Source organism: Protopterus annectens, chromosome 7.part0 (genome assembly GCF_019279795.1).
Source record: "Protopterus annectens isolate FY-2018-M chromosome 7.part0, PAN1.0, whole genome shotgun sequence".
Classification (NCBI taxonomy): Eukaryota; Metazoa; Chordata; order Ceratodontiformes; family Protopteridae; genus Protopterus; species Protopterus annectens.
The window spans coordinates 917,961,088-917,985,557 of record NC_056739.1 but is presented as its reverse complement, the minus strand read 5'-3'; the positions used below and the strand labels follow the sequence as shown (position 1 = coordinate 917,985,557).

Sequence of the window (24,470 nt, the reverse complement as noted above, 5' to 3'; positions counted from 1 at the left end):
ATTTTGAGGTTTAGACTTCTAGCATTGAGTAGCATTACCCTCAGATTTTCCTGGCTTGTACCTGTTATGGTGGAGAATTTGTGATTTGAGCCTTGCCTAAAAAAGGCACTATAGGGGTGGCAAGAGCCTTAGCCAGTATCCAGAATCCCAAGGGTGACAGGTGCAGGCCATCTCTGGCAAAGCATCGTGGTCTGTCGATCATGTCATCCCAGACAGACAGATACTGGATCCCTTTAGAATGACACCAGAAGCTTAGCCAGTTGTTGAAGTCAGTCATTTTGTCCTTGTACTGTGGTATCATTCTGGGTGATGGCAGGATGCTACTCAGGGCTAGGGTCATACCTGCCTGGGCTACAAGATCAGAGAGCTCCTCCATGTCTCTTATCATGTAGCCCAGGGAGGTACATCTCACGTCATTCACACCAACATGGATAATGACAGAGTCATATTTGTACTTGTGGAGTGACCTGAGTGCGTGCATTATGTGGCGGATCCTGGCACCCGACAGGCAGCTGACAGTAATTTTCTCCTTGTTTAGCCTGGTGAGTGGAATATCAGTGTGCCTGACTATAGAGTCACCTATGACTAGAGTGCTGGGTAAGTTTTTATGCCTTATGGGCTGTGGTTGAGTGGCACACTGAGTTTGTGGGCTATGTGTCATTTGGGTTGTGTTGGGGGGGTGGAGGCTGCTTGCGTTTCTGCTTTGGAGGTCTCTGTTGCTTGGGCAGATTTTTATTGAGAGTCTCTGTGAATGTAGGTGTGTGTTTTGTGTTTCTGTGTGTGTGTTTGTGTGTGTTTTGGTGGTGTAGGATTTGAGGGACTATGTGATGAGTGTGGTTTGGTGCAAGTGTTTACCTTCTCCTCTTGACTGTCTCGTCCAGTCTTGGGTGAAGAGAGCCTTACTTCCAGTTTGTCTATATAAGTGCATCTCTCACAGGTTGTAGTGTTGGGTGGTAGGATTAGAGGGTTGTCTGTGTACATGAGGCAATTGCTGCATTGCCCCAAGATGCCCAGATTCATCAGGTAGACAGGAGAAATCACCAGGAGCTGACCCATAGACATGCCTGGATAGGTGCTTATTTATTAAGTACTAAAACTGTTTTCCTCTAGACAAGTGAGGAAACTTGAGTGCTGTAGTAATTTGTAGCTTATTTAGTGCTTACAATGAGTTCTGAACAAGTGCTGAGCTGAAAGAAACAGATTTGAGTGCTAAAACTAAAAAAACTGATGAGTTCTAAGGAAAAATTTGAAGAGCAGACTTTATGGCATTGGGAATAGTTTAACCCTAGCTAAGCGGCGATGCATAAAGTGATTTCTTTTTAAATATAACAGTAGCAAATGAGCAAACTGATTTAAACAAATTAACCAATAAAAAACTAAAAATGGAGCCCTGGTCTAGCAGTCTTCGATCAGACAAGTTCTAACTGCACATTCCTGCTACTAGGGTGCAGGGGAACCTTCTCCAAAAAAGATGGCCTGGATTAGTGCTCAAGTTATACAAAGAAAGCTAGATTCAGCAGGTCTGAATCTAGTCTATGTTACAGCAAACAAAGCGTACCAATTTCAGAAAGAAACCGTTCAAATAAGCAGGCACAATAAGCCTTTAACCAGAAACTCCCAGCTCAGAAGGGCAGAATCTACCGTCCTCCCACAAGAGTGCAGACCACACCTTCTTAATGTAAAATAACAGGCCCTAAGCCCAAGTGCTTTAACAGAACTAATACACTTTTAGAATAACAGACACTAAGCCTTCAATCGGCAACTCCCAACTTAGAAGGATGTAAGCTACCTCTTCTGCCACAACAGTGCAGACCACAAACCTTCTTAATGTAAAACAACCGATCTGAAGCCCAAGTGCTTAAACCAAAGGCTTAGAATTGTTTGTGTCTTTCGGCTTTTCCCGGTTAGGGGTCGCCACAGTGGAACTCCAGTCCGCTAATGATTGGTAGTGGATTTTTACGTACCGGGTTACCAGCCCTGATGCACAACCTTCAACGAAGGCACGCCCCATTCACGTATGCCTCCACACAGAAGACGCTCTAGCTGAGAATCGAACGGGACAACATCTTGCTATGAGGCGACAATGCTACCGCAGCACCACCTTAGAATAACAGTTACAATTTAATCAGGCTACTAACAAGCAGCAATAAATGCAGCAGAATAAATACAATTAAGCACTTTTCAGAACAGGCAGCAAAAGCAAAATAAATTAATAAAGTAGGAAGAAATGCAAATACAGTAAAAGCAGATGAATAAAGTGCAATTTTTTTCCATACTCTTAGATAATGCATCTTATTGTGTCCCAATAAATATGGGTATTGTTGAACTAATTCATGTGTAGGTAAATAATTTATAGCTATAGCCTTTGTTTTATCTTGATTAATCGAAGTGTTCCTCAATGCCAAAACGTCCTTTCCTGGTTTTATCAAGTACAAATGATATCATCTGCAAATAAAGACAACTTTTCTTGATTATCATACCAGATATATCCTTGAATTTCTTATTTTCTTTGCCAGTGGATTTAAATATAAAGCAAATAACAAAGGGGAAAGAGGTCACCCGGACTCACCCCTGCTTGGTTCCTCTGTTCAAATATAACTTATTATAGAGGAACTCTCACATTTTAATTCTTGCCGTCAATTATTCATGTCCCCTCCTAATTACTTATTATTATATCAGGAAATGCAAATGCTTCTATTGCCCTTCTCATAAAACCCCAGATTACTCTGTCGAATGCTTTCTCTGCATCAAGACCACCACCAACAGCAGTATGTTCTTACATTCTAACCAGGCAGAAACTTTGCAGTGTGGAGGGTGTAAAGTTCACTCCATGAATTTTGTTATGCACCTAGTTCACTAATAAAAATCAAACTGTAAAATAGGTACTACAAAATAATAAAACGGAAAATAATAGGTAGTCCGCAGTTGGGTTGAAAATTGTAGGTAGTCCACAGTTGAGTTAAAAATGGAATATCCTTTATTGAAACACACAAACACGCGATCCTAGTTGAGTCGAATGAAAAGCATGAAAAACGTTTATTGTTTCTATATAATCAGGTTATTTGTAGTGAGGGAGTGGTTACAGGGGGTGGTTCTGTTAAGAGCAATCAAAGCATTAAACTTATTCCTTTAACCAAGTCTCCCTTCCCCTTAACACCATAGTGTAATCAGAGACTTCTTCTTCTTCTTTCAGCTTTTCCCGGTTAGGGATCGCCACAGCGGATCACCTTGTCCGCACATTGATTGGCAGTGGAGTTTTACAGTGCCGAGTTGCCAGCCCGGCGCCCAACCTTCCACAGAAGGCACACTCACATGCACACCTAGGGCCAATTTAGTGTCTCCAATCCACCTGCAGCATGTCTTTGGGATGTGGGAGGAAACCGGAGCACCCGGAGGAAACCCACGCGACCACAGGGAGGACATGCAGACTCCGCACAGAAGGCACCCCAGCCGGGGATCGAACCGGAGAACCTCTTGCTGTGAGGCGGCAATGCTAACCACTGCACCACCATGGCCGCCCAGTGTAATCAGAGACTGTACTACCTAAAACTGAAAGTAAAATGCTAGAGGTAAACTAAAATATATAAGAACAGCTTATTAATTCTAACCTATTAACCCAAACTTTATTAATTAAGAAGCTAACTCACTAAATAAAATGACTAACAAAAAGATTTACCACTAGACATCTATCAGAATAAATATTAATACTTACAACTGAAACACTTTTAACAAAGATCGCTTTCGGACCAAGTAAATACTTCATCTGGTTTGTGTGTAAAAAAACATATAATATTAATGAACATGTGTATAAATCTGCAAGTGAGCACCTAAGTAGGCTGAACACCATAGCTACAATTGCTAAGATGGAAGTACAGTGAAAAATGTTAAAAGTAAAGGATTAAGGCCCTGGGGATCTGTTCAAGTGTGGCATCTGACTAGGAAGACACTTAGTTTGAATGAGTAAAAGTGCACTTGAGTGTCAGAAAACAGCACCAATTTCAGTTATTTTCATTATAAAATATTTACAATGTTTGATATTTGTTTATAACAATATTATCATGTATAATATTAGCATGTATTGTCAGCACTAATCAGTCCCATAGCAGACTTTTAATAGTCTTTTAAACAGTGGGGTAGTTTTTTGAGTTCTAGTATGCTTTTTGTGGAGCCCTAATAATTAAGCCTCGGTTTTCTAAGAGTTCAGTTTCAACTGCCAAAAGATTAGGGATGTCTCCCACCAGTTCCAAAAGGTCCACATGGTCAATAATCTGAAATTTAAAGTCAGTTTGTCTTTTGTGAAGCTGCAAGTGCCGAGCCAGTGCATTATTCTTGTACTTGGCTCTAATTTCGGAAAGATGGCCAGGAATCCTTATTTTAAGTGTGTTGAGTGTTTTCCCCACATAAAATCCTTCACGGGCATTACAGCTTACCCTATAAACCACCTGCTTTGAGTTACAATCACCTCCTGTGTTGGTTTTAATCAGTTTCTTTAAATAAGGGCAGAAAAACATATCTCCATCCTGTATGTGCTGACAAAAGACACAGTTGGCTCCACTCTTATTGCTGCATGTATCCAGTGGTCTGGGCCTACCTTCAACCCAACTCCTGATGCTTCTGGCTTTCCCGTACACAAAGAAAGTAGCTTCTCCAAGGATGTCCATTAAGTAAGACCTTTTCCTTTTTTAGATATGATAATTTTCTTACACTCTGCTTCTATCTAAATCATCATTTTTCTGTTTGCCTCCCCTCCACAAAATGGCATTGATCCAAATCTATCAATTTTGGCAGCATCTTTGTGCTTCTTTTAGCATGTATCGACATAAAGACGTTTATACTCGTGCTTTAAAATTGGACTGGGTCTGTATGAAGCTGGGTCGCACATGTCTTTTCCTCCTTTGGGTAACCCAAAAAGTATCTCCTTGATTCATTGTGACTGAGCAGTGCTTTTGCAAGGCAGGTGTGTGTGTGTCATTTGCTTAAAGGGCTGACAGTACAATGCAGAAAAGACAGGGACATTATTGATGATTATGTGTGCAGGCATCGTGTAGGTTCAGTAGAAGGGATGAGAGTCATAAATGGTTACTAATTATTTTAGCTTTGTTGCTAAGCATTCTGCTCCTGGAGCCATCGACACTAAGGAATATTAGAGCCTGAAACAGTAATAGATATTGTTTTGTAATAAATGGAAAAACAGGAAAAACACTACAGTAATGATGTGGTACAGTTTTATGTATAATGCTCCAGATATAGAAACACTGATGAGGCACAAGATATTCGAAGAAAGGATAATTACAACTCAAAATTGAAAGTGTTTACTAAAAGTACCAGTTCAGTTATACAATTAAAATAAAATAAGCCTTCTGCAGATGTGCATTGAAGTAGCCACGAAGCCCGTTTGGGAATTAAAAAGACTAGATTATTGATTATTTGTGTATGAGCTTAAAGAGAAAATAATAAAAGACTGCTTCTTATATCAAGCAAATCATTTCATGACATAGCGGGTCTTGGCATAATTCCTAAATCAGCTACGGACTGTAGTACACGTTTATTTTATGCTCCTGTTTAAAATAGGGAGTCATGACTTCAAGAGTCTATGTACAGGAGAAGGATTATTAAAAATGTCCCATCATAGGCCAGTGCTGTGAATTACAGGAATAAAGCCCTAACTGTGGACCATGCAGCCCAAGTTCATTTGGCAGTATGGGGTGTGGGCATGTTTGTGAAGCCATTCCGTGTGGGAACGCATGGTCTATAGAGGGAAGTAGCCCTTAGGTGTTGTTGTTGTGTCTTTCGTCTTTTCCCGGTTAGGGGTCGCCACAGTGGAACTCCGGTCCGCTAATGATTGGCAGTGGATTTTTACGTGCCGAGTTGCCAGCCCTAACACACAACCTTCAATGAAGGTACGCCCATTCACGCATGTCTCTACACAGAAGATGCTTTAGCTGAGAATCGAACAGGACAATGTCTTACTGTGAGGCGACAACGCTACCGGAGCACCACCCCAGGCAAATTGATGAGTAGGTCATAAAAGAAAAAAAATCCTCAGATGGAAGCAATCAACAGCATGACCCCCCCCCCCCCCCCCCAGACACCCATACATCCAGCCTTAGAATGGAGACAGTCCAAGGGTAGTAAGAAGAGCTAGTAGACTCTGCAATGGACCTTTGTAACATTGGTTTGCCAGAATCTGTAAGAATAAAGGTTGGTCTCTCACTCAGTACTTACCATTTCTAGCAGTAATGTGTCATGTACGTGTGAAGGTGACTTCTTACTGGTCACAAGACAGTGAGCTAATTTTGTGCACAAGATTAGCAAGGTAGTAAAACTAAAGAAAACAGAAGGCAAACTTAGAAGCAGCAGCTGGATAGTGTACTAAGACATTACAGGAGTTAAACACATCCTTCTTCTAGTATTACTGCAGAAGCTTTTTTGTTCAAGCAAGACTTCAGAAATAAAATCCCTACTGTCTTTGAATCGGGTGAGAGAGCTGATGATGTCAGAAGAGAGACTGCTGGCAGAAAAATAAAATGAAATGATATGCAGATATGAGGAGAGAAGCCAAGAAAGATTCTCTCAAAGAAAGTCAGGTATTTCTGGTAAGAAATAAGCAACGACACAGACTTGACAATTTATGAATCCCTGAATCCTGTCATATAAAGAGCATTAAATATCCTATGCTCACAAAGGGAAAATGAAAGACATTCCACTACTAAGTCTTTGAAAATCTTGGTCTGCAGACCGTTGTAATGAAGATGACTTTGGCTTTGACACAGGATATAGCACATTATTATTTAAGGACGCATTCTCCTACATGTGGTCGAAAATGAACTGGTCTGCTCTTCTTTCCCATTTCTCGAGGTTTGCCTTTCCCTGACTGTATTTCTGTTCATAGTTTCATAGATAAGTACTAAGCTAGCTGCCCTTGTAGACCATTTTAAGCCTATCCAGTTTCCCTGTCGGTGCTTGAATTAACCTATCCCATCTGGTGTTAGATTGGCCTTACCCATGCCACAGCTGATAATTTTATATTACCCTAGATAGAATAACTGGGATCATACTAGAAATAATTTGAGGAGACCCGTGCATGGGATAAAGCATTTAGAAGATGGCTTTGTCCATTAGTAGCACAGGAGGACAGTCCTAGGGTAAATTTTCGGAGGATGCCTTTTATGCCACACACAAGTCACCTTTTAGCAGTTTATAGGATACCAAATTTATGATAGGGCTTTGAGTCAGTTCATGTAGAGCACATTGTTTAGGCCTTATATCCTTTTAGTAAGGTATCTCTGTGGACATTCTAGTTGTTGCATATGTCTGGAGAGATACATGCCAAAAGGGGCATTATACTCAATGACTGGCCTAATAAGGGCTGAGTAAAAGGGGGCAATGACATCCCTAAATCTAGACACAATAACTTTATTTATAAACTGTGCAATATAGGAGGATTTCCTTACAAAAATGGACACATACTGGTCGAAGGTTAGATCACTGTCCATGGAAGTTCCCCAATCCCAAACAAGTGGGTCAACTCTTAGGGGTGTATTGTCAATGTTTTAGTTCCCAAAGGAAACAATAATTCATCTTTGTCATTTAGTTTCATTCCATGATTTTGACACCATTTATTTATTTATTTGTTTATTTGGGACAAACCTTCCTGCAGGGTGGCTAAGTCATTTGTGGATTCAATGACTTCTCCTAGCTTGCAGTTATCTGCAAACTTAGTCAATCAGAACCCTTTCGTAAATTAATTGAATGTGAAGTTACAGTTCATATAGTTAAACCACTTTTGCCTTTGTAGGATATTTTCTCCCCTCTGCTGTTTGACCATGGAGTTGACTTCTGATAATGGATTCAAATGATAATGGTACTTTGAATTTGCCTTTGTAATATATGACAATGCTCAGAAGCTCCCAGAGTGATACCAGTTTAGCCTGGTGTTTGAGTGTATATGTGCTGTGGTCATGCAATTGGTAGTATTGCTTTCTTTACAGGAAAGCTGAATGCTGTAACACTTAGGTTGTGTTAGAACAATTTTTCTTAACTATAACTATTCTCTTTACAGGTTGACTGGAGTTGTGGACATTAACAATGTATGTAATTTTAAAGTAAATATGTTTATAATGACATAGTTTTGGAAAGTGCAGTTTATATTTCATAAGATTGTAGGAAGTTACTAGATTAATGCTCCTGGGGCCCTTACAAGCCTAGACAAGAGTTTATCCCCAAAAAAGAAACTTCAATCAGCACCTGTCACCCCTGTTAATGAGGGATACAGGTGGAACCCGTGGGACAGATTTGTGGATGTTCATTGTGTTTCACTGTTGCAGTCATCAGAGTCATGAAAGTAACAAAATCTGATTCCATGAGCAATCCATTTAGAAATGGTCTGTTTTGAAATAGCTTTGCCTTGGGAATTTGCTGCATAAGAAACAAACAGTTGTTCTGTTTTCCAGATATCCTTGGTTCTGTCCAGGTAAAAGCGAAGCTGCCTGTGCACGTCCAAAGAATGCAAGATCCTCTCCCCCTTATTTTGTGGATTAGGGGAAAAAAGTTGGCAGGTGAATAGTTTAGCTTAAAGCCACTTTAGAAACCACTTTAGGCATGAAAGTAGGGTTAGTCCTCAAAGAAACCCTGTCTTGATGAAAAATAATGTAAGGTTCCACAGCCATGAGCACTTGTAACTATGAGACTCTCCTGGCTGAAGTTAAAGCCAGTAGGATAACAGTCTTCCATGATAAATACTTTATATCAGATGTGGCAGCAGGCTCAAAAGGAGGCAGAGTAAGTTTTTTCCAGGACATAATTGAGGTCCCAGGCAGGAATGGGTGGTGTCCTAGGGGGCCTTAAATTCTTTGCTGCTCTGAGATATTGTTTCAGAAGTGGATGTGAAAAAATTGGAGGATCTGTATTATAATGTGCAGAGATAGCTGAGGCATGTATTTTTATGGAGGAAAAAGATAAACCCTTATGCAACATATCTGTAAGGTAATGTAGATTCAATGGAATATTGGAATGTGAGGATCTGATTCCTGAGCATGCATCCAGGTGCAAAATCTCTTCCATTTACCTTCATAAGATTTCCTAGTGCTAGACCGTCTAGCTTCTAAGATAACATCCATGACCTGTTTGGAAAGGGTAGGATTAATCATAGGCCCTGAATACGCCAGGCTGAGAGTTTTGATATGAGAGTGCAGGACCTGGCCCTGATGTTGAGACAAAAGATTTGGAATCTGAGATAGAATCCAAGGAGGTTCATGGGATAGATTTATCAGTGTTGAGTACCAAAATTGTTGAGGCCAATTTGGGGCTAGTAAGATCAGCTTTGGTTTGTCCTGTTTTATTTTTAATAACACCCTTGGTAGAAGAGGTAGTGGTGGAAAGGCATACCCCGAGTGGTTCCTCCAACTGAATGAGAGAGCATCCACTTTCCATGCTAGCTTGTGATATGTCCTTGTGCAAAAAGTCTGTAACTGGTAGTTGTGAGGAGATGCAAATAGATCTATGTCCGGGCAGCCCCAGGCTTCTGTAATTATCTTGAATATTTGGGTGTCCAGCATCCACTTGTGTGGGTCTGACAGGTTCCTGCTCAGGCTGTCTGCCAAAGTGTTTTGTTTCCCTGGCAGGAATTGAACTTGTAGGTCCACTTTGCAAGCTAGTGCTGTGTTCCATAGAGTCATGGCTAGTCTGCAAAGGGGGTAGGAGTGTGAACCCCCTTACTTGTTTATGTACCACATAACTGTGGTGTTGTCCGTCCGTATCAGTAGCTGCCCTGGCTGTAAAAGATCCCTGAAAGCCAAGAGGGCATTCTGCACAGCTAATATCTCTTTTAAATTGATATGTAGATGCTTCTGATCCTCTGTCCAAAAACCTTGCAGGCCTTTCCCTGCAAGTGGGCTCCCCATGCATAATCCGAGGCGTCCGTGGTTATCACTTGGTAGGTTGGAGGTAGACTGAAGGCTTTCTCTTTGTTTTGAAGACATGCCATGGCCCACCAATGGAATTCCTTTTGCAGGCAAGGCAAGACAGCAATCACTGTTTCCAGACTGTGACAATGCTGGGACCATACGCTTTTTAGGTACCATTGTATCTTCCTCATATGCAGTCTTGCATATGGTATGAGTAGGATGCAGGAAGCCATGTAACCCAAAGCCTGCAGGAATTTCCTTGCAGTTAGCCGAGATATTAACGCCAGGCTTTTGAAAGTTGAAGCCAGCTGTAGTTGTTTTTCTGATGTCAGGAATGCCATCTGGGTTGTTGTGTCTAAAAGAGCACCCAGGAAAGTTATCTGTTGAGTGGGTGTCAAATTTGACTTTTTTACGTTCACAGTGAATCCCAGGTACTTGAGTAGATTCTGAACAAATTCCAGGTGCTGGAGTAAAATGTCCTTGCTGTCTGCTTGAATAAGGCAGTCGTCCAGATAAGGGTAAATTTGAATTCCCTTGAGTCTGCAGTAAGCTACTACTGGTGCCAGGCACTTGGTAAAGACCCTGGGCGCAGTAGACAAGCCAAAGGGCAGCACAGAGAATTGGTAATGTTTCGAGCCTGCCTTGATCCTGAGGTATCTTCTGCACTCCTGTCTGACAGGAATGTGTAGGTAAGCCTCCTTTAAGTCCAATATCACCATCCATGCATTTTTACTCAACATTGGCAGGAGCTGCTGCAGAGTAAGCATCTTGAACTTTGGTATATCCAGGAAAGTGTTTAAGACTGACAAATCCAGGATGGGTCTCCAAGTATTTTGCTTTCTGGGAACTAGAAAGAGTCTTGAATAAAAGCCTTGTCCCTTCTCTGAATTTGGAACCAGTTCTATGGCCCTCATAGCCATGAGGGACCTCACCTGTTTTAATGCCTCTGCCCATTGAGTTTTTGGTAGGTCTGGCCATCCACTTGGTTTTGGTAAGGTGTGAAAGTGGAATTTGTAACCTCTTAAAACTACATCCAGAACCCACTTGTCTTGGGTTATGTAAGTCCAATTTCGGTGAAAAAGAGAAAGTTTTCCTCCCAGAGGAGCTTCCAGGAGAGAGGTTCCTGGAGCCATGCAGGGGGAGTCATTGAGCCTGTTTCCTGTAAGGTTGAGACCTATCTTCTCCACCTCTGGGGGTAGAAGCACTCCACTGTCTAGGTCTATAAGAGGTCTGTGCTTGTGCCCTCCCTCTGGGGTGCCTATATCTACCCCTCTGAGGCCTGTCCGAGCTGGGAAAGGACCAATTTTTAGCTGGCCAATTTCTGCTAAATCTAGGAGGCTGAACTTGTAAGAAATCCTTAACCGTTTGCATGGATTTTGCCTTATCCTCCATTTTCTTTATAACCTCTTCAGCCTTAGACCCAAACAAAACATTATGTTGAACAGGGGCATCCAGTAACTTTGCTTTCACTTGATCAGGCAAATTTTGTTCCTTTAACCAAGCATGCCTTCTAATGACCGTGCCAGTGGCAGCCGCCCTGCAAGAGGCCTCCAAAGCATCAAAACCACAGTGTAAGGTATGTTTTCCCACCTGCTCAGTAGCATGCATCAAATCATGTAATTCCTTATTGTCTGCACATGCAGAAATGGTACCCAGTTTTTGTTTCATAACAGACAAAAGGTATTGCTGATATTTCAACATATGAAATTGACAATTTAAAGCCCTAATAGATAAAGTAGCAAAGTGTACACTTTTTTGCCCCATCTCTCCAAAGCTTGAGAATCCTTATCTGATGGAATAGGGTTCTTAGCAGTGGTGGCCTTAGGACCCTGAGAAATGGTTTCTGGATCAGCAGTAGGATTTTTATAAAGAAACTGGTGGGAATCAGGGACTCTGTAATATCTATCAGGCTTAGCAGGGGCCGGAGGAAAGGAGTCAGGAGTTAAATTAGACTCAGAAAAGACATCATCCACAATATCCAAAATAGGAGGAATAGCCAGGGGTCTGTGCTGGGGAAGAAGAAGGAAATCCCTAAGCCTTATCTTAGATTCAGAGTACTCCTGCCCTTCCCAGTGAAAATGTTCCCTCATGTCATGTAAAGTTTCCCCAAAAGAATAATCCTCAGGAGGAGAAGCTGAAGGAATGGATTCCTCAGCATCACAATCCTCATAAGGAGGGAAAGTATAATCCTGTTCAGAGGAAGACACTGAAGAGATATATGCCTGATCAGAGGATTCATAATCCAAATCTTGTCTTGGCCTTTTGTCAGGAGGGGGATGTGAACCCCTAATCATAGTTAGCAAGTCCTCCGCCATTTTAAGCATTTGTTTTTCAGATTTAGGTCCCGGATCAGAGGAGGCCTGGGCTTGAGTCTTTATTTTAGAAAGAGTGTTTGCCTTTGTCTTTGCCTTTACCTGAAGCTGCGTAGGCCTGAAACCCCCCTCGGAAGCCGGTACCCGCACAGCGGCTCCAGACCCATCTGAGGGAGCATTATCCGAAGGTCCCACACCTGGAGAATTCGAAGGCCTAGTTGGCTCCTCATGGGAGTCCATTTTGGCAAGCCGTCCTGTAATGGCCGATGACAGGGGCTGCGAAAGAGCCTCACTGATGACAGCCAAACCAGCAGCTGGCTCTGATTGTAAAATGTTGTCTGATTTGGACCTCTGAGGCCTATCCTTATCCTTGCGCCTTTTATGAACTCCGGTAGTCGGAAGCGTGTCCGACATGTTATAATTAAATCGCAACCCAAAGTAATGAAAGGCAAAATCGTATCTCCGTTTAATAGTATGTTGATTAAATCTGGCACAAAACCGACAACTAGCTACGTCATGGTCAGGGCCTAGACAAGGAATACAGTAAGAGTGAAAATCCTTATGAGGAGTATTTGCTTCCCACATGAAATTCAATTATTAACTTTTTCTGACATTGGTCTGGAGCAAGAAAAAAGTTTCCCCAATGGGGTACTTAGCTTTGAAAAGAAGAATGACTTTGGTATGAAGCACCAAAAATAACAGGAGTCAGCCGACCGGCACTTGCGAACTGCTTCTACCACGCGGCAAGAAAGACTGGAGAACATGGCGTTGGCTGGGAGCATTCTATCCCTGGTGCTCTGACGTCAGGGAGGGTGAGTACACAGCCGACGCCGGACCCAGACTTTGGGATTCTGGCCGACTGAGGGCTGCCTGCCAGCAGGAAGAACCCTACAGTGATGACTGCAACAGTGAAGACACTCGAACATCTATATTTATGGTAAGTGTACACAACTGTACTTTTCCCATCCACCCATCAAGGACGTACTTGAAGAGGGTCAGCGAGGTACTATGTTTGACATGTATGGGAAGTCTTTTCCAGAGATGGGGCAGCCTGTGGGAGACATAAGTCTCTCTAGCAGGTTTTGTTGATGTTGCATATTAGATTCAGGCCTTTTAACCAGGTAATGTGTGAGGAGTTAGACTTATTTATATGGAGCATCTCTAGTAGGGCAGGTTGCAAGAGTGCCTTATAGGTGAGACACAGATCACCTCTGAGCAATCTGTACAGTACCGAGTAGAGTGATGGTGATTTGAGCCTGTCTGCATAGGACAGGTGTTGGAGGCCATGGATTCTCTTTGTGAGGTATTTCTGTGGCCTTTCCAATTGGTGCAGATGTTCATACCAAACATGGCGTTGTCAGCAGCTGGCTCTGATTGTAAACTGCAATTATTGGTCTAATGAGGGAGGAGTATCGAGAAGTAACAACCTCCTTTTTTCTGGATATAATCCCTTTACTTATGAGATGAACCAAGTAAAAGGCTTTTCTGACCACTGCTGCTACATGATGGTTGAATGTGAAATTGTTGTCAGTATGAGTACCCAGGCCTTTCACCACAAGTTGTGTACTTAGGGGGTTGCCGTTGATATGGTAATCATTAGGGGCCATATTTGTGCCGAATGGTATGATGATACATTTTTTTGCATTTAACTTGAGGCCATGACTTTGGCAAGAGTCATTTGTTGCTGTGAGATCCTCTTGCAGTAAGTTAACATCATTTGGGGAGTCAGTGACAGCACCCAACTTACAGTCGTCTGCAGACTTGGTCAGCCACTCCCCTTTTGTCTTTGCTTGGACCTCTGAAAAGTAGATGCTGAACATCAGGGATCCCAGGACAGATCCCTGGAGAATATCACTAGTGACAGGTCTGTTATTGGAGGTGGAAGTGCCTATTTTTGACCTTGTGGGTCCTGTTAGTGATTCAGTTGGCCACCCACCTGATAATGTAGGGATTTGCACCAAGTTGTGTTAACTTTGCGATGAAGCCCGAGTAGGTGATTGTGTCAAAGGCCTTGGCCAAGTCAAGGTAAGCTGTATGTACTGACTTTCCCTCATCCGGGGCCTTGGTGACAGTCTCAAAGAAGTCAAACAGGTTTAACAAGCAAGATCTGCCCTTGACGAATCCGAACTGGGCAGGGTCAAATGCTTAGAGATTGCCTATGTCCTTGTTTATGAGATCCATAATAATATGCTCCATGGCTTTACAGATCAGACTTGTCAAGCTAATGGGGCAGTAATTTCCAGGGTCAGTAATAACACCAACTTTGTGCAAGGGGATGAACATGGCAGTTCTCTATTCTGCTGGAATGAAGCCTGTACTTAGGCTGTGGTTTAATAGGGTGCTTAATGGCAAAGATAGTTCTTGCTGGAGGTGGTGCAGAATACAGCCTGGGATACTATCAGGTCCCATGGAAGCTGTGGTCTTTGCCTTGAATAGGGCCTTTAACACTTGATCCGTGGAGATGTGAGGTGCGGGACAAGTATCGGGGATATTAAAAGGGCCTTTGGGGAGGGGACAAGGGATGACGTTTGCACTGAATCTGTCTGCTAGCAGGTTGGTTAAGTCAACAGGATCAGTGTAAGTGATACCATTAAGTACTAATTTAGAACAAAGCTGAACTTTGCCATGGAGGTTCCTAATATAACTGAAGAAGGCTTTGTAGTTTCTCTTTGTTTTGAGGCTAGTTTTGATTCATAATTGGCTTTGGAGGTTTTCACTAATGATCTAATTTACTTGTTGAGGCTAAGGAGGGAGTTTTTCTAGTTTGGAATTTGTTCCTTTTTACCCTTAGGCAACAGTTTCTTCCTTTTGTTGTAAAGCCTGCTGTTAGAGGATGTTCACCAGACAGGTCTGTGTTTCCTTGAGGAGCAGGTTTTAGTTCTGTTGGGTATGGCTGAGTCCATGCAGTTGTGCAGGTGCTTGTATACTGCACTGGTGTACTGTGCAGCATAGTTGTCTGCATCCCTGAGGTGGGTGGTGGTGTGAAGCTACTGATACCCTCCCTTAGGAGAGAGGTTGTAGGCTGCTTTTCAGGAGTCTTTTAGCATGATTACTGCTTGGGGGGGGGGGGGGGGGGTTGGATGGGATATAAACTTCGAATGAGGCAGACTGATGATCTGATCTCACCAGAGAAGAACATACTATGAGAGTGGTGCAGAGGTCACCCATATTGGTGAGAACAAAGTCCAGAATGTTATCTCCCCTTGTGAGGGATGAGACGAGCTGGCCTAGTGCGTTAGAATTGATGAAGTCAAGGAATCGTTGGGTGAGTGCATTAGTGCAGGAGTAGTTCACCCAGTCTATGGTGTGGTAGTTGTATTTACCAAGGATGATGGTATTAGGGGGAACCTTAATGGACTCAAGTATATCAAGGTAGGAGGAGTAGGTGTCCTGAGTCATAAAGGGGGGTCTGTAGCTGGCTGAAACTTAGATGGGTCTCTTGCCAACTGTCAGTTGAACCTGGAGTAGTTCCAGTGTGTCATGCTGGCAAACCAGTCTGGAGGTTTGCCTGTCCTTAATGAAGATAGAGACTCCACTACCCTTGGTCTTCCCAACCTCATTTTGGGGTCAGAATGCATGGAATGGGGTATAGCTTTGTAAGGCAGGGGTGCTCTCTGCATTTTATACATTTTTTTCTGAAAGTTCACTTCTGAGTGCCATGAATAATAAATCAAAAATGTTGTTTCTGTGCTGTAGTGCCTGGTAGCCTGTTAACTGTAGACTGGTCTTTTGAATTACTTTTAGTGAGACTAGAATATGCTGCCCTTGTTTAAAAAGCAGTATATGATGTATTAAAATTAAGCTAATAGGTGTAGCAGCTGATCTGACTGAGTCTCTAACTGGTACATAGCAGTACTTTGTAAAAATTGCTTTAGAATACGGGGAAAGTGATCTGGTGGCCTGATCATATAAAACTTATATCCAGTGGCTAGGCATTTTTCAGTTTTTTTGTAGTTTTATGTAAATAATTTTTCCACCTACACTGAGTTACTCTAATTAATGAAAAGTATTGGTTTTTGCTCACTGATCCAGTCATTCATATATTTTTCTTGGGAGTCTTTGACTACTTTTGAAAGGAGTGAATATTTTTAATAATACTTGATTCTGTTTTTGAAAATTTAAGTTATGCTTCTGTGTGCCTTATCATATAAATTCATTGCTTATATTTTATGCCTGTTTTGCATCCTATGAGAAGTGGCTTGTAGCACCCCCCACATGCACATACTTTTTGCCTATTTACCTGACAAGTTGTTTGATGGTGTATTTTTATGGTTACTTCAGTCTACTGAAATGTACTGATTTTTGCATTTTGACATTCCCTGTTCATGACAGATTAACTTCTCTGTCTTTTGTTTTTTTTCAGATGCCTTTGAGATTTGATGATAAGCTAGTATTGAGGCAGCTGCGATACACAGGAATGTTGGAGACTGTCCGAATTCGACAGTCAGGATACCCAGTAAAGTACACTTTTCAGGTTAGTCTGCAAGACTGCATCAGGTTTGTTCTCATTTCACACGAAGAACTTCTGGGTAAGGAAAAGACACTTTTAAGCAGAGACACAATGATGGCATGCTACACAGTTTAGAAGCAGACCTGTTTTTTGCATTACTTGTTTAGCTTGTAGCACTCCAGTGCTTCAGCCCATGCTTAGCACCTGCAGTGCACATTGGAAATTCAGAGTCTTGCACAGATTTGCAGGTATTACATTATGATTTTACTGTACCCCAACCCCACCCTGTTAAGTTTTTGTACTCACCCAGGCTGAAACCTTGCCTTGATTAGTTCACTGGAAGGTTTGTCTGTCAAATTTTCATATTTGAAAAGTGAACCATTACTCAAATTGATGTGGCAGTATTGCAAGAGAGGAGTGTAGCATTCCTGACCTGCCATATGTCCTTGTTGAAGGAAAAGTTGGAGTTAACATTTTGGATATGCAGTTTTCTTGTGGATACAAGACAGCATTTTACTTGAAAAAAAGGGTGGACGCAGCTTGATCATGGATCTCTGTGCAAGGTCATTTGGCACTCAGGGCCATGTTCTTATTTAGCATCCCTACTCCCATCTTGGGGAAAAAAAGTCCTGTCAAAACTGAGGACCCAAGAAAGATTAGAATTAAGCAAAAATGTATGTCTAGATTATAGATGTATGATACCTACTTGCTAAACTGTAGCAAAGTCATTTAAGCAACACCTTAATCACATTACTTAAATGCTTACAATGAGTAGCTTTGAAGGACAAATCAGCACCTTTTCTGAAGTGCTGATCATGCTGTTAATAGCTTGCACCAGTGGCAGCTGTCTCCTTCACCCTGCCTTTCTTCACTTGTGATGGTCTGGTCTATTTTTTCAACAGTATACTCACTGAGGTCAACCTGATGGAGTTTATGCTGCTGATAGTGTCCATTTCTTAGCAAACTGGCAGGTAAGACAGCAGCATCTGGACTTGCTAACAGATTTGTCAGAAAATTTTGGACTAAAAGTAAACATCTTTTTTGGAGTCAAGTCCATCCCTCCACTTTCCATTTGGGAACTGTGTTAAACTGTGTTGCTGGAAAAGTGTGATTACGATATAAAGAACTGTTCCCCAAAACCCATGGTAATGAGTGAAGTTTGCCACTTGGCATATATTCCTTTTAGGTAAAAGTGACACTTGCTAAGAGAAACTCAGTTTTCTTTGCCTCAAGTTATTTGTTGAATAAAAGGGCAACACTCAACCAACTGGCTATACAGTGGGGGACTGTTTCATTTAAATAGATCTTTTCAGGTAGAAAACTCCATCACTTTGGTTCCATGGCTTAGCAGGAATGATTCTGTAAGCTTATTTCATTGTCTTTTCATATCATTATGTGCCTCATAAGAGATGCAAGTTACCAGTACTGAAAACTTTGTCTTAATATTGAATGGTAAGTTTACCACTGTAGAGTGTGAATCTGTAATATAGCTATCTGTTAATCAGCTGTCCTTGTTTTGCAATGATCTCTCCATTTATAAATTGTAATTATCCAGCATGCTAAAAATTTCACTATATTAATTAGATTTTAACTGTGCCTGAATATATCCCCTGTGACCTTTCAGTCCCAGGTTTAGTCTGTTTGAGTTGTTTATTTTGACCTCTTTTTATTCTGCAAGATCCAGTAACTTCTATATCTGATGTTATCTCTCCCATCCATTTCTTAACAGATGCGTTATCTGATCCAGCTTCAGCCACACTTAGACTTTGGATCCAAAGTGCAGGCTCATCCCTTTATCCATAATCTCCTGTAAGAAGAGTTACATCAGGTCTTGTTTGCTGCTCATGTGCTACGGATGCTATCCCCATTGCTCAGGCTGGGTTAAACTACATCATAGATATTTTTGGGATACCTTTCATATTTGTCAGGTTTATCCTCCGCTAATTTTATCTCTGTTCTTTTTCTTGTTCCTTGTACCTCTTCTTTATGCTTTAAAAAACAACTTGAAACTGTGGGCTTAACTTTCTGATCATCATTCTTTTGGTAGAATTTTTCATAGTGGTAGGTTATTTTTTTACTGTTTGTTGTTACTGTTTGCTTTTTGACTTCTTGTGTGATTTTTATTTCTCTTGTCATGTTATATAAACCTCTGGGTTTAAGAAATGTGTGGCCTATGGTCATAAGATTCCCAACTTGGATGCATAATCCAAGAGCATTTACTATTTAGGGGCTGCTCATCTTGACAAACAATGCCTTATATGCACTACTTTTAGCTCCAGGGCATTAGTTAAGAGGAGTAACAAATTAGTCATCAAACGCTCCTCCCTGCCTGTGTGGGAGAATTTCATCCTCCTCACTCTACTGTTTCTTCTGCTGTCCCCTTCTGCCCGAAAAGCTTCTGATAAGTCCATTGGCGAGAAGAGCCATGGAAAGACTAAAGAAAAGGAGAAATCAAAGGAATCCAGAAAATGGTCACCGGATCATTCACCTTCCTTGGGTCTGGCCTGAAAAGTTCCTAAGTCTTCAGAACCGACTCCTGTGTTGTATCCTATCTTTATTGTATTATGCACCCCTCCTTTGCCTGAACCATGATTTTTCCTCAGACTGTGATCCCTTTTCCTCCAGGAAAGACCTTTCCATCTCTTATCCTGACCATCCTCCATTCCTTCATTGCTATGTAAGTGCGGTCTTCCAGGAACCTTTTAAAGATTGATATGGGAAATTCCTCAGGACCAAATCCATTTAGGGGTTCTCTTGGCCATAACCAATCTTGGTACTGTGGGTATGTACACATTCCTTCATCATATTATTACTCCTACCCTGCTCCGCTCTTCAGACCTCATGGCTTTTAGACCGAATGCTTCCCAGTGATTATCTACTTTGGATCTGACAACTTGGTGTTCTTCAAGTCCGACCATATCTCTGATCAGATTGAAACAAACCCTGCCAGATATTGGAGCTGAGGTACTAGTATCGGACCCTGAGGGCTTGGTACCACTCCAAAGATTTCAGAGCCATCTTTTCCCCCTGGAGTCTTGGCATTTGACAGCTCAGCCCTAGCATCAGTTTTGGAGATGAGTTGAATGGGACTTCAGGACCCATCCATGTTAAGTGGTGCACCTCCTGCTTGAAGGGTTTCTGGTCCTGTTTCAACCTCTGCTTTCAAAGCTTTGGAGAAAGTGCTGTCCCTCTCTCTGTTTAAGGAGTGGACTTCCATTTCCTGCTAGGGTCCATCCCTCTCCCACAGGAGTTCCCTGGGTCCTGATCCTGCACTTTCTATTATTTTGGGACAGCCAGCCCCTCATAGCCTTGAGACTGTCTGCATTCAGAACTCCCCTTCATTTCAGAGTCCTCCCCAGAACACCACACTGCAGAGGTTCAACAGAAGCATTCTTTCAAAAGGAGGCATGTTGACTCCCTTCAGGAATATTTGACTGTGAGGATACTGACTTAATTGAGGGGGTAGGCGTCTGCCAGATCTGCCTTTCAGGATGCCTCATTTGGATAAATCTTGGAACTGCTTAGAAAGGGAGGGTGGTCTTACAAATCCCCCTCCCAGGAGGAGTCATTGTTTCTTGAAGCTTTTGGGGCTGGTCTGTCTACTTCTTGTGGTCCCTCTCATGGATGAGAAAATTGACTTGATCTCTAAGCAGACATGGAAGGAACCAGATGTGACTGAACCTGTTCCATGCAAACCAGATAAATTATTGGTATCTCCAAAGGATCATCCTTATTGGAGAAAGGGTCCTGCTGTGTATTCCATTGTAGTGGCAGCCACCGTAAAGAAGCTTGCCAAGGAAAGCTCCACTGCCCATCCTCCTAACAGGGAGTACAGGTTGATTTGGGAAGTGAGTTTATACTTCAGTGACCTTCATCCTTAGGCCACTGAACTGTTTGACACACGTTACGAGCTGCCAGAGGGATTTGAACAAAGAGCTTTCCATATCCCTCTCAGGTTCCCTATCTACAGAGAAGTCATCTGCCAACAAGCAGTTGGCCACCCTACAATCCCTATCAAATATTTCTATATACCTTATTTCCAACATGGAAAAGAGCACTTCCAGAGCTGCAGACACTGGTTCAACTGTTAGACAGCATGTATCGATGTTCCTCTTTGACTTTGGGGAGCACTTTAAGACATTCATTATCAATGCCCACTATGATGACTTGACCTTTTCAGGCCAAAGGTAAAAGAGATGTTATCCAGAAGTGAGCAAGATGGAAAAACTTTGTCTGATGTAGAGATTTGGTTTTCTACCCCCAGAGGACCTTCTCTAGAAACCAGAAGGAAAGGTAGAAACTGTAGTTCTGCAAATCACAAGGTTTTTTCTCTGAACACTTCTAGTGATAGACGCTTCCATAATCCACCAGGAGGGGTTTTCTCTGAACACTTCTGGTGATAGACACTTCCATAATCCACCAGGAGGCAGGAGTCCCCAAGGGATGCTCTGACCCACACTTGGTCCCCCAGTCTCCTTTATGCTTATCCCATCACTACTCTTATCCCAAAGTTTCTGCATAAGGCAATGTGGAGCAAGGCTAGGGTGATGCCCATCACTCCTTTTTGGCCTTGATAAGTGTGGTTCCCTTCCTGTGGTCTCATCTAACCCCCCCCCCCCCTTGGGTGCTGGTCCCTGCTCCAGATCTTCTCTCTCATATTTCTGGAATGCCTCACCTGACATTCAAGCCCTCAACTTGACCACATGGTTTCTCCAATTCTAATGATAGCCAGACAGTCCAATCTTTCTTCAGAAGTCATTCACATTTTGACCTCTGTGCAGAAACCATCTAAGAAACATTTATAAGAGAAAATGGAAGATATTTTGAATTTTGGCTTCCAGTAGAAATCTGGACCCCTTTTCAGCCCTTCTGCCAGTGATTTTAGACTTCCTGGTTTGTCTCTTCGACAGTGGGGTTACTCCCTCTGCTATCATGGTCCAACTAGCAGCCATTTCCAGCTTTCACATTTGAGAGAAGCAGTCACCCATCACCTCCCTTAGATTGTCCAAGGCCTTCCTTAGAAGTACCTTCCTTCTTCATCCTTCTCTTAGAGACCCTGCCCTGCCTTGGGATATTATCATTCTTCTTCAGGCCTTAACCAGACTACCCCTTTTGAACCTGTAGCTATGTTTATAGGTTTATAGAAAAGTACTATAGGTTTATAGAATAGTACTAGGCTAACTGCCTTTGTGGGCTATTTTAAGCCAAGCCAATTATACTATGTGAGAATCAAACCCTGCTCCTTGGTTTATAAGGCAAACACCTTAATTATTATGCCAACCTCCCACCTGTTTGACTTGAAATATCTGGCTTGGAAGACATTACTTTTGTTAGCAGTCACCTGTGAATCAGATCTACATGACATTTTCTGTAAACCTCCTTATTTGGCCTTCCATAAGGATAGAGTTACTATAAGAACTAATCCTTCCTTTACACCTAAGGTGGCTTCTGAATCAACATTTTATCAGTCTATCAACTATCCTGTTTTCTTCCCAAGGTTTGCCAACAAAGGAGAATACATGTTACACCTATTGGAAGAGCACCATCATCTCTGTTTTTGCACCACACGAAGAAAGTTAGAAAGACTCAAGGTGTCTAAAATGAGTCTATCCCACTGGTTATCTGATTGTATTTCACATATCTGTAAGGAGAAGGGGTTACCCTTATCTAAACCACTTACAGCTCATTCAGCTAGATCAGTGGCTACTTCTATTGCCTTCTTCTCCAGTGTGTCACATTTGTGCCACAACTACTTGGTCCAATATTTGTAACTTCATATCCCATTATAAGCTGGATTTACAATCCAGATCAAGAGCTTCCTTTGGTTTGGTTTTCCTCCAGAATATCCTTCCATGACCTGTCAAGATTGATAGTAGCTGAGGACTTCCAGTGAATTGTGGAACAGATGGAAGTGACAGCATCAGATACGAAAGTTGTGTGATGTCTGCTTCCTTCCTTCCTCAGTTTTCCTCCCAACTTCCCCATCTAATTGCTTTGCTATGGCATGGTCATGGGTCTTGTACTCTTCAAGCCCTAGGTCAGTAAGCAGTCTTCTTTTTGTGAGAGTTTTTTTTTTTTTGTAAGTAGGCATAACATTTTTTATTGTAGAGCATGGGCAAACCCGATTTGAAGTAACTCTGTTTACATGGATTTGTGGATAAGAAGAGGCGCTTGAACTTTGGATACAAAGTCTGAGTGGCTGAAGTTGGATCCGATGACACATTTGTTCAGGAAGGATGGATGCATGCAACATAGATCTGTTATGGTAAGTGCATAGCTTTCGTTTTTCACATGAGCTATTTACAATGGTAGCAGGTAGCTTTATGGCTTTCTTTATCCCTAAATCAGTTATCAATTAATCACTAATAATTTAAATGATTCCTTCTGCACTAGGTAACCTAAGATTAGATACATTGTCCTACTCTTTATCATTTTTTTAATTGGATGAGAATTCAACTCATCAGTTTAAATCCACCAGTGATAAAACTGTTTGCAGTTTCCCATAGAAAATAATTGCTGTTGCAGTTGTTTTTCCTGCACCAGCAGTAATTCAGTGAATACTTTTCATTCTGTTCTTCACAGTTGTCTGACCATGGAGTTAGTATGTTTAAAAGAAGGGTGTGTGTGCATAAAGCCTCACACGGAGGGTGGAGAAGACTTGTTCCCTTGCAAAAACACTGTTTCTCTAAGTTTGTGACTATTTGAAGATTTGACTATTTTTTCCACTTAACCTTCATCTGGTTATAATTTGGGAAAACATAGGAGAAAGGATTTGGTAAGGAAGATGCGTTTTAATTAGAGAAAAGAAGCTAAGGGGCAAGACATGGATAGCAAGTTTATTAAAGTGAAGTAGGGGTTTGGACAGCATTTCTAAGGAAAGATACATGAATGGGGTCTTGATTGCCACATATGTGCAGTGGTTGAAGGGAGAAGGATTTTTTTATCAGAAAGTATGGTTAAACCCTTCTGAATTTTACTTCCCTGTAGTAACTGTAATTACTAGCTCATTTCTTTTTTTTTTTCTTTCATTCCTCAGCAGAAGCATCACCACCAGTAGTTTAGATAACAAATATGTATGCTTTTCTTCATATGCTTTGGATTACTTAATGTCTTATCAAAACATAAAATGTTCCACTCTATTAAAAAAAATCATTTAACAGCCAATTCTTTATTCATGTACCTCTAAAATATAACCTTATTAATCATCTTTTTGTCATGTATTTTATTGCTCTGGCCTCGGAGTGGGCACTTAATCCCTCTCCATCACCCTTATAGTACTGTATTCTTTTAAGTACAATTTATGAAATGCACTGCGGTACATCATCTGAAAACATGTTGTACACACACACTTGCACATCTGTGTGGGACACACGCAGATGTAATGTATATTTGTAATATACACCACATTTTTATATTTATTTTATGTATGTACGTATTTATATTGTATTTTTGTTAATCAGATGGGTTCTACTGAGCCAGTGACACTTTTAACATGGAAGGCCTGCGAAATTCATTCATTTGTAATTGTAACAAAATCGTCATCATCATCATCTTCTTTCAGTTGTTCGCGTTAGGGGTCGCCACAGAAGATCACCTGTTTCCATTTCTTCATGTCCTCTGCATCCTGCTCTGTCACACCAACCACCTGCATGTCCTCTCTCACCACATCCATAAACTTTATCTTAGGCCTTCCTCTTTTCCTGTTACCTGGTAGCTTCATCCTTAGCATCTTTTTCCCAATATACTCAGCATCCCTTCTCAGCACATGTCCAAACCAACGTAATCATGCCTCTCTGGCTTTGT

At 41.7% G+C, this 24,470-nt stretch overlaps 1 protein-coding gene across 4 annotated transcripts in view; it reads left to right on the top strand.

Moving 5' to 3' along the window:
* MYO9A (myosin IXA) overlaps positions 1-24,470 on the top strand; it is a 2,281,069-nt gene that overhangs the window by 1,756,691 nt on the left and 499,908 nt on the right. For all 4 annotated transcript variants that reach the window (XM_044077496.1, XM_044077494.1, XM_044077495.1 and 1 more), the window contains exon 20: positions 16,581-16,691. In XM_044077496.1, coding sequence (XP_043933431.1) covers positions 16,581-16,691 — 111 coding nt within the window. The remainder of the gene's footprint in view (positions 1-16,580; positions 16,692-24,470) is intronic.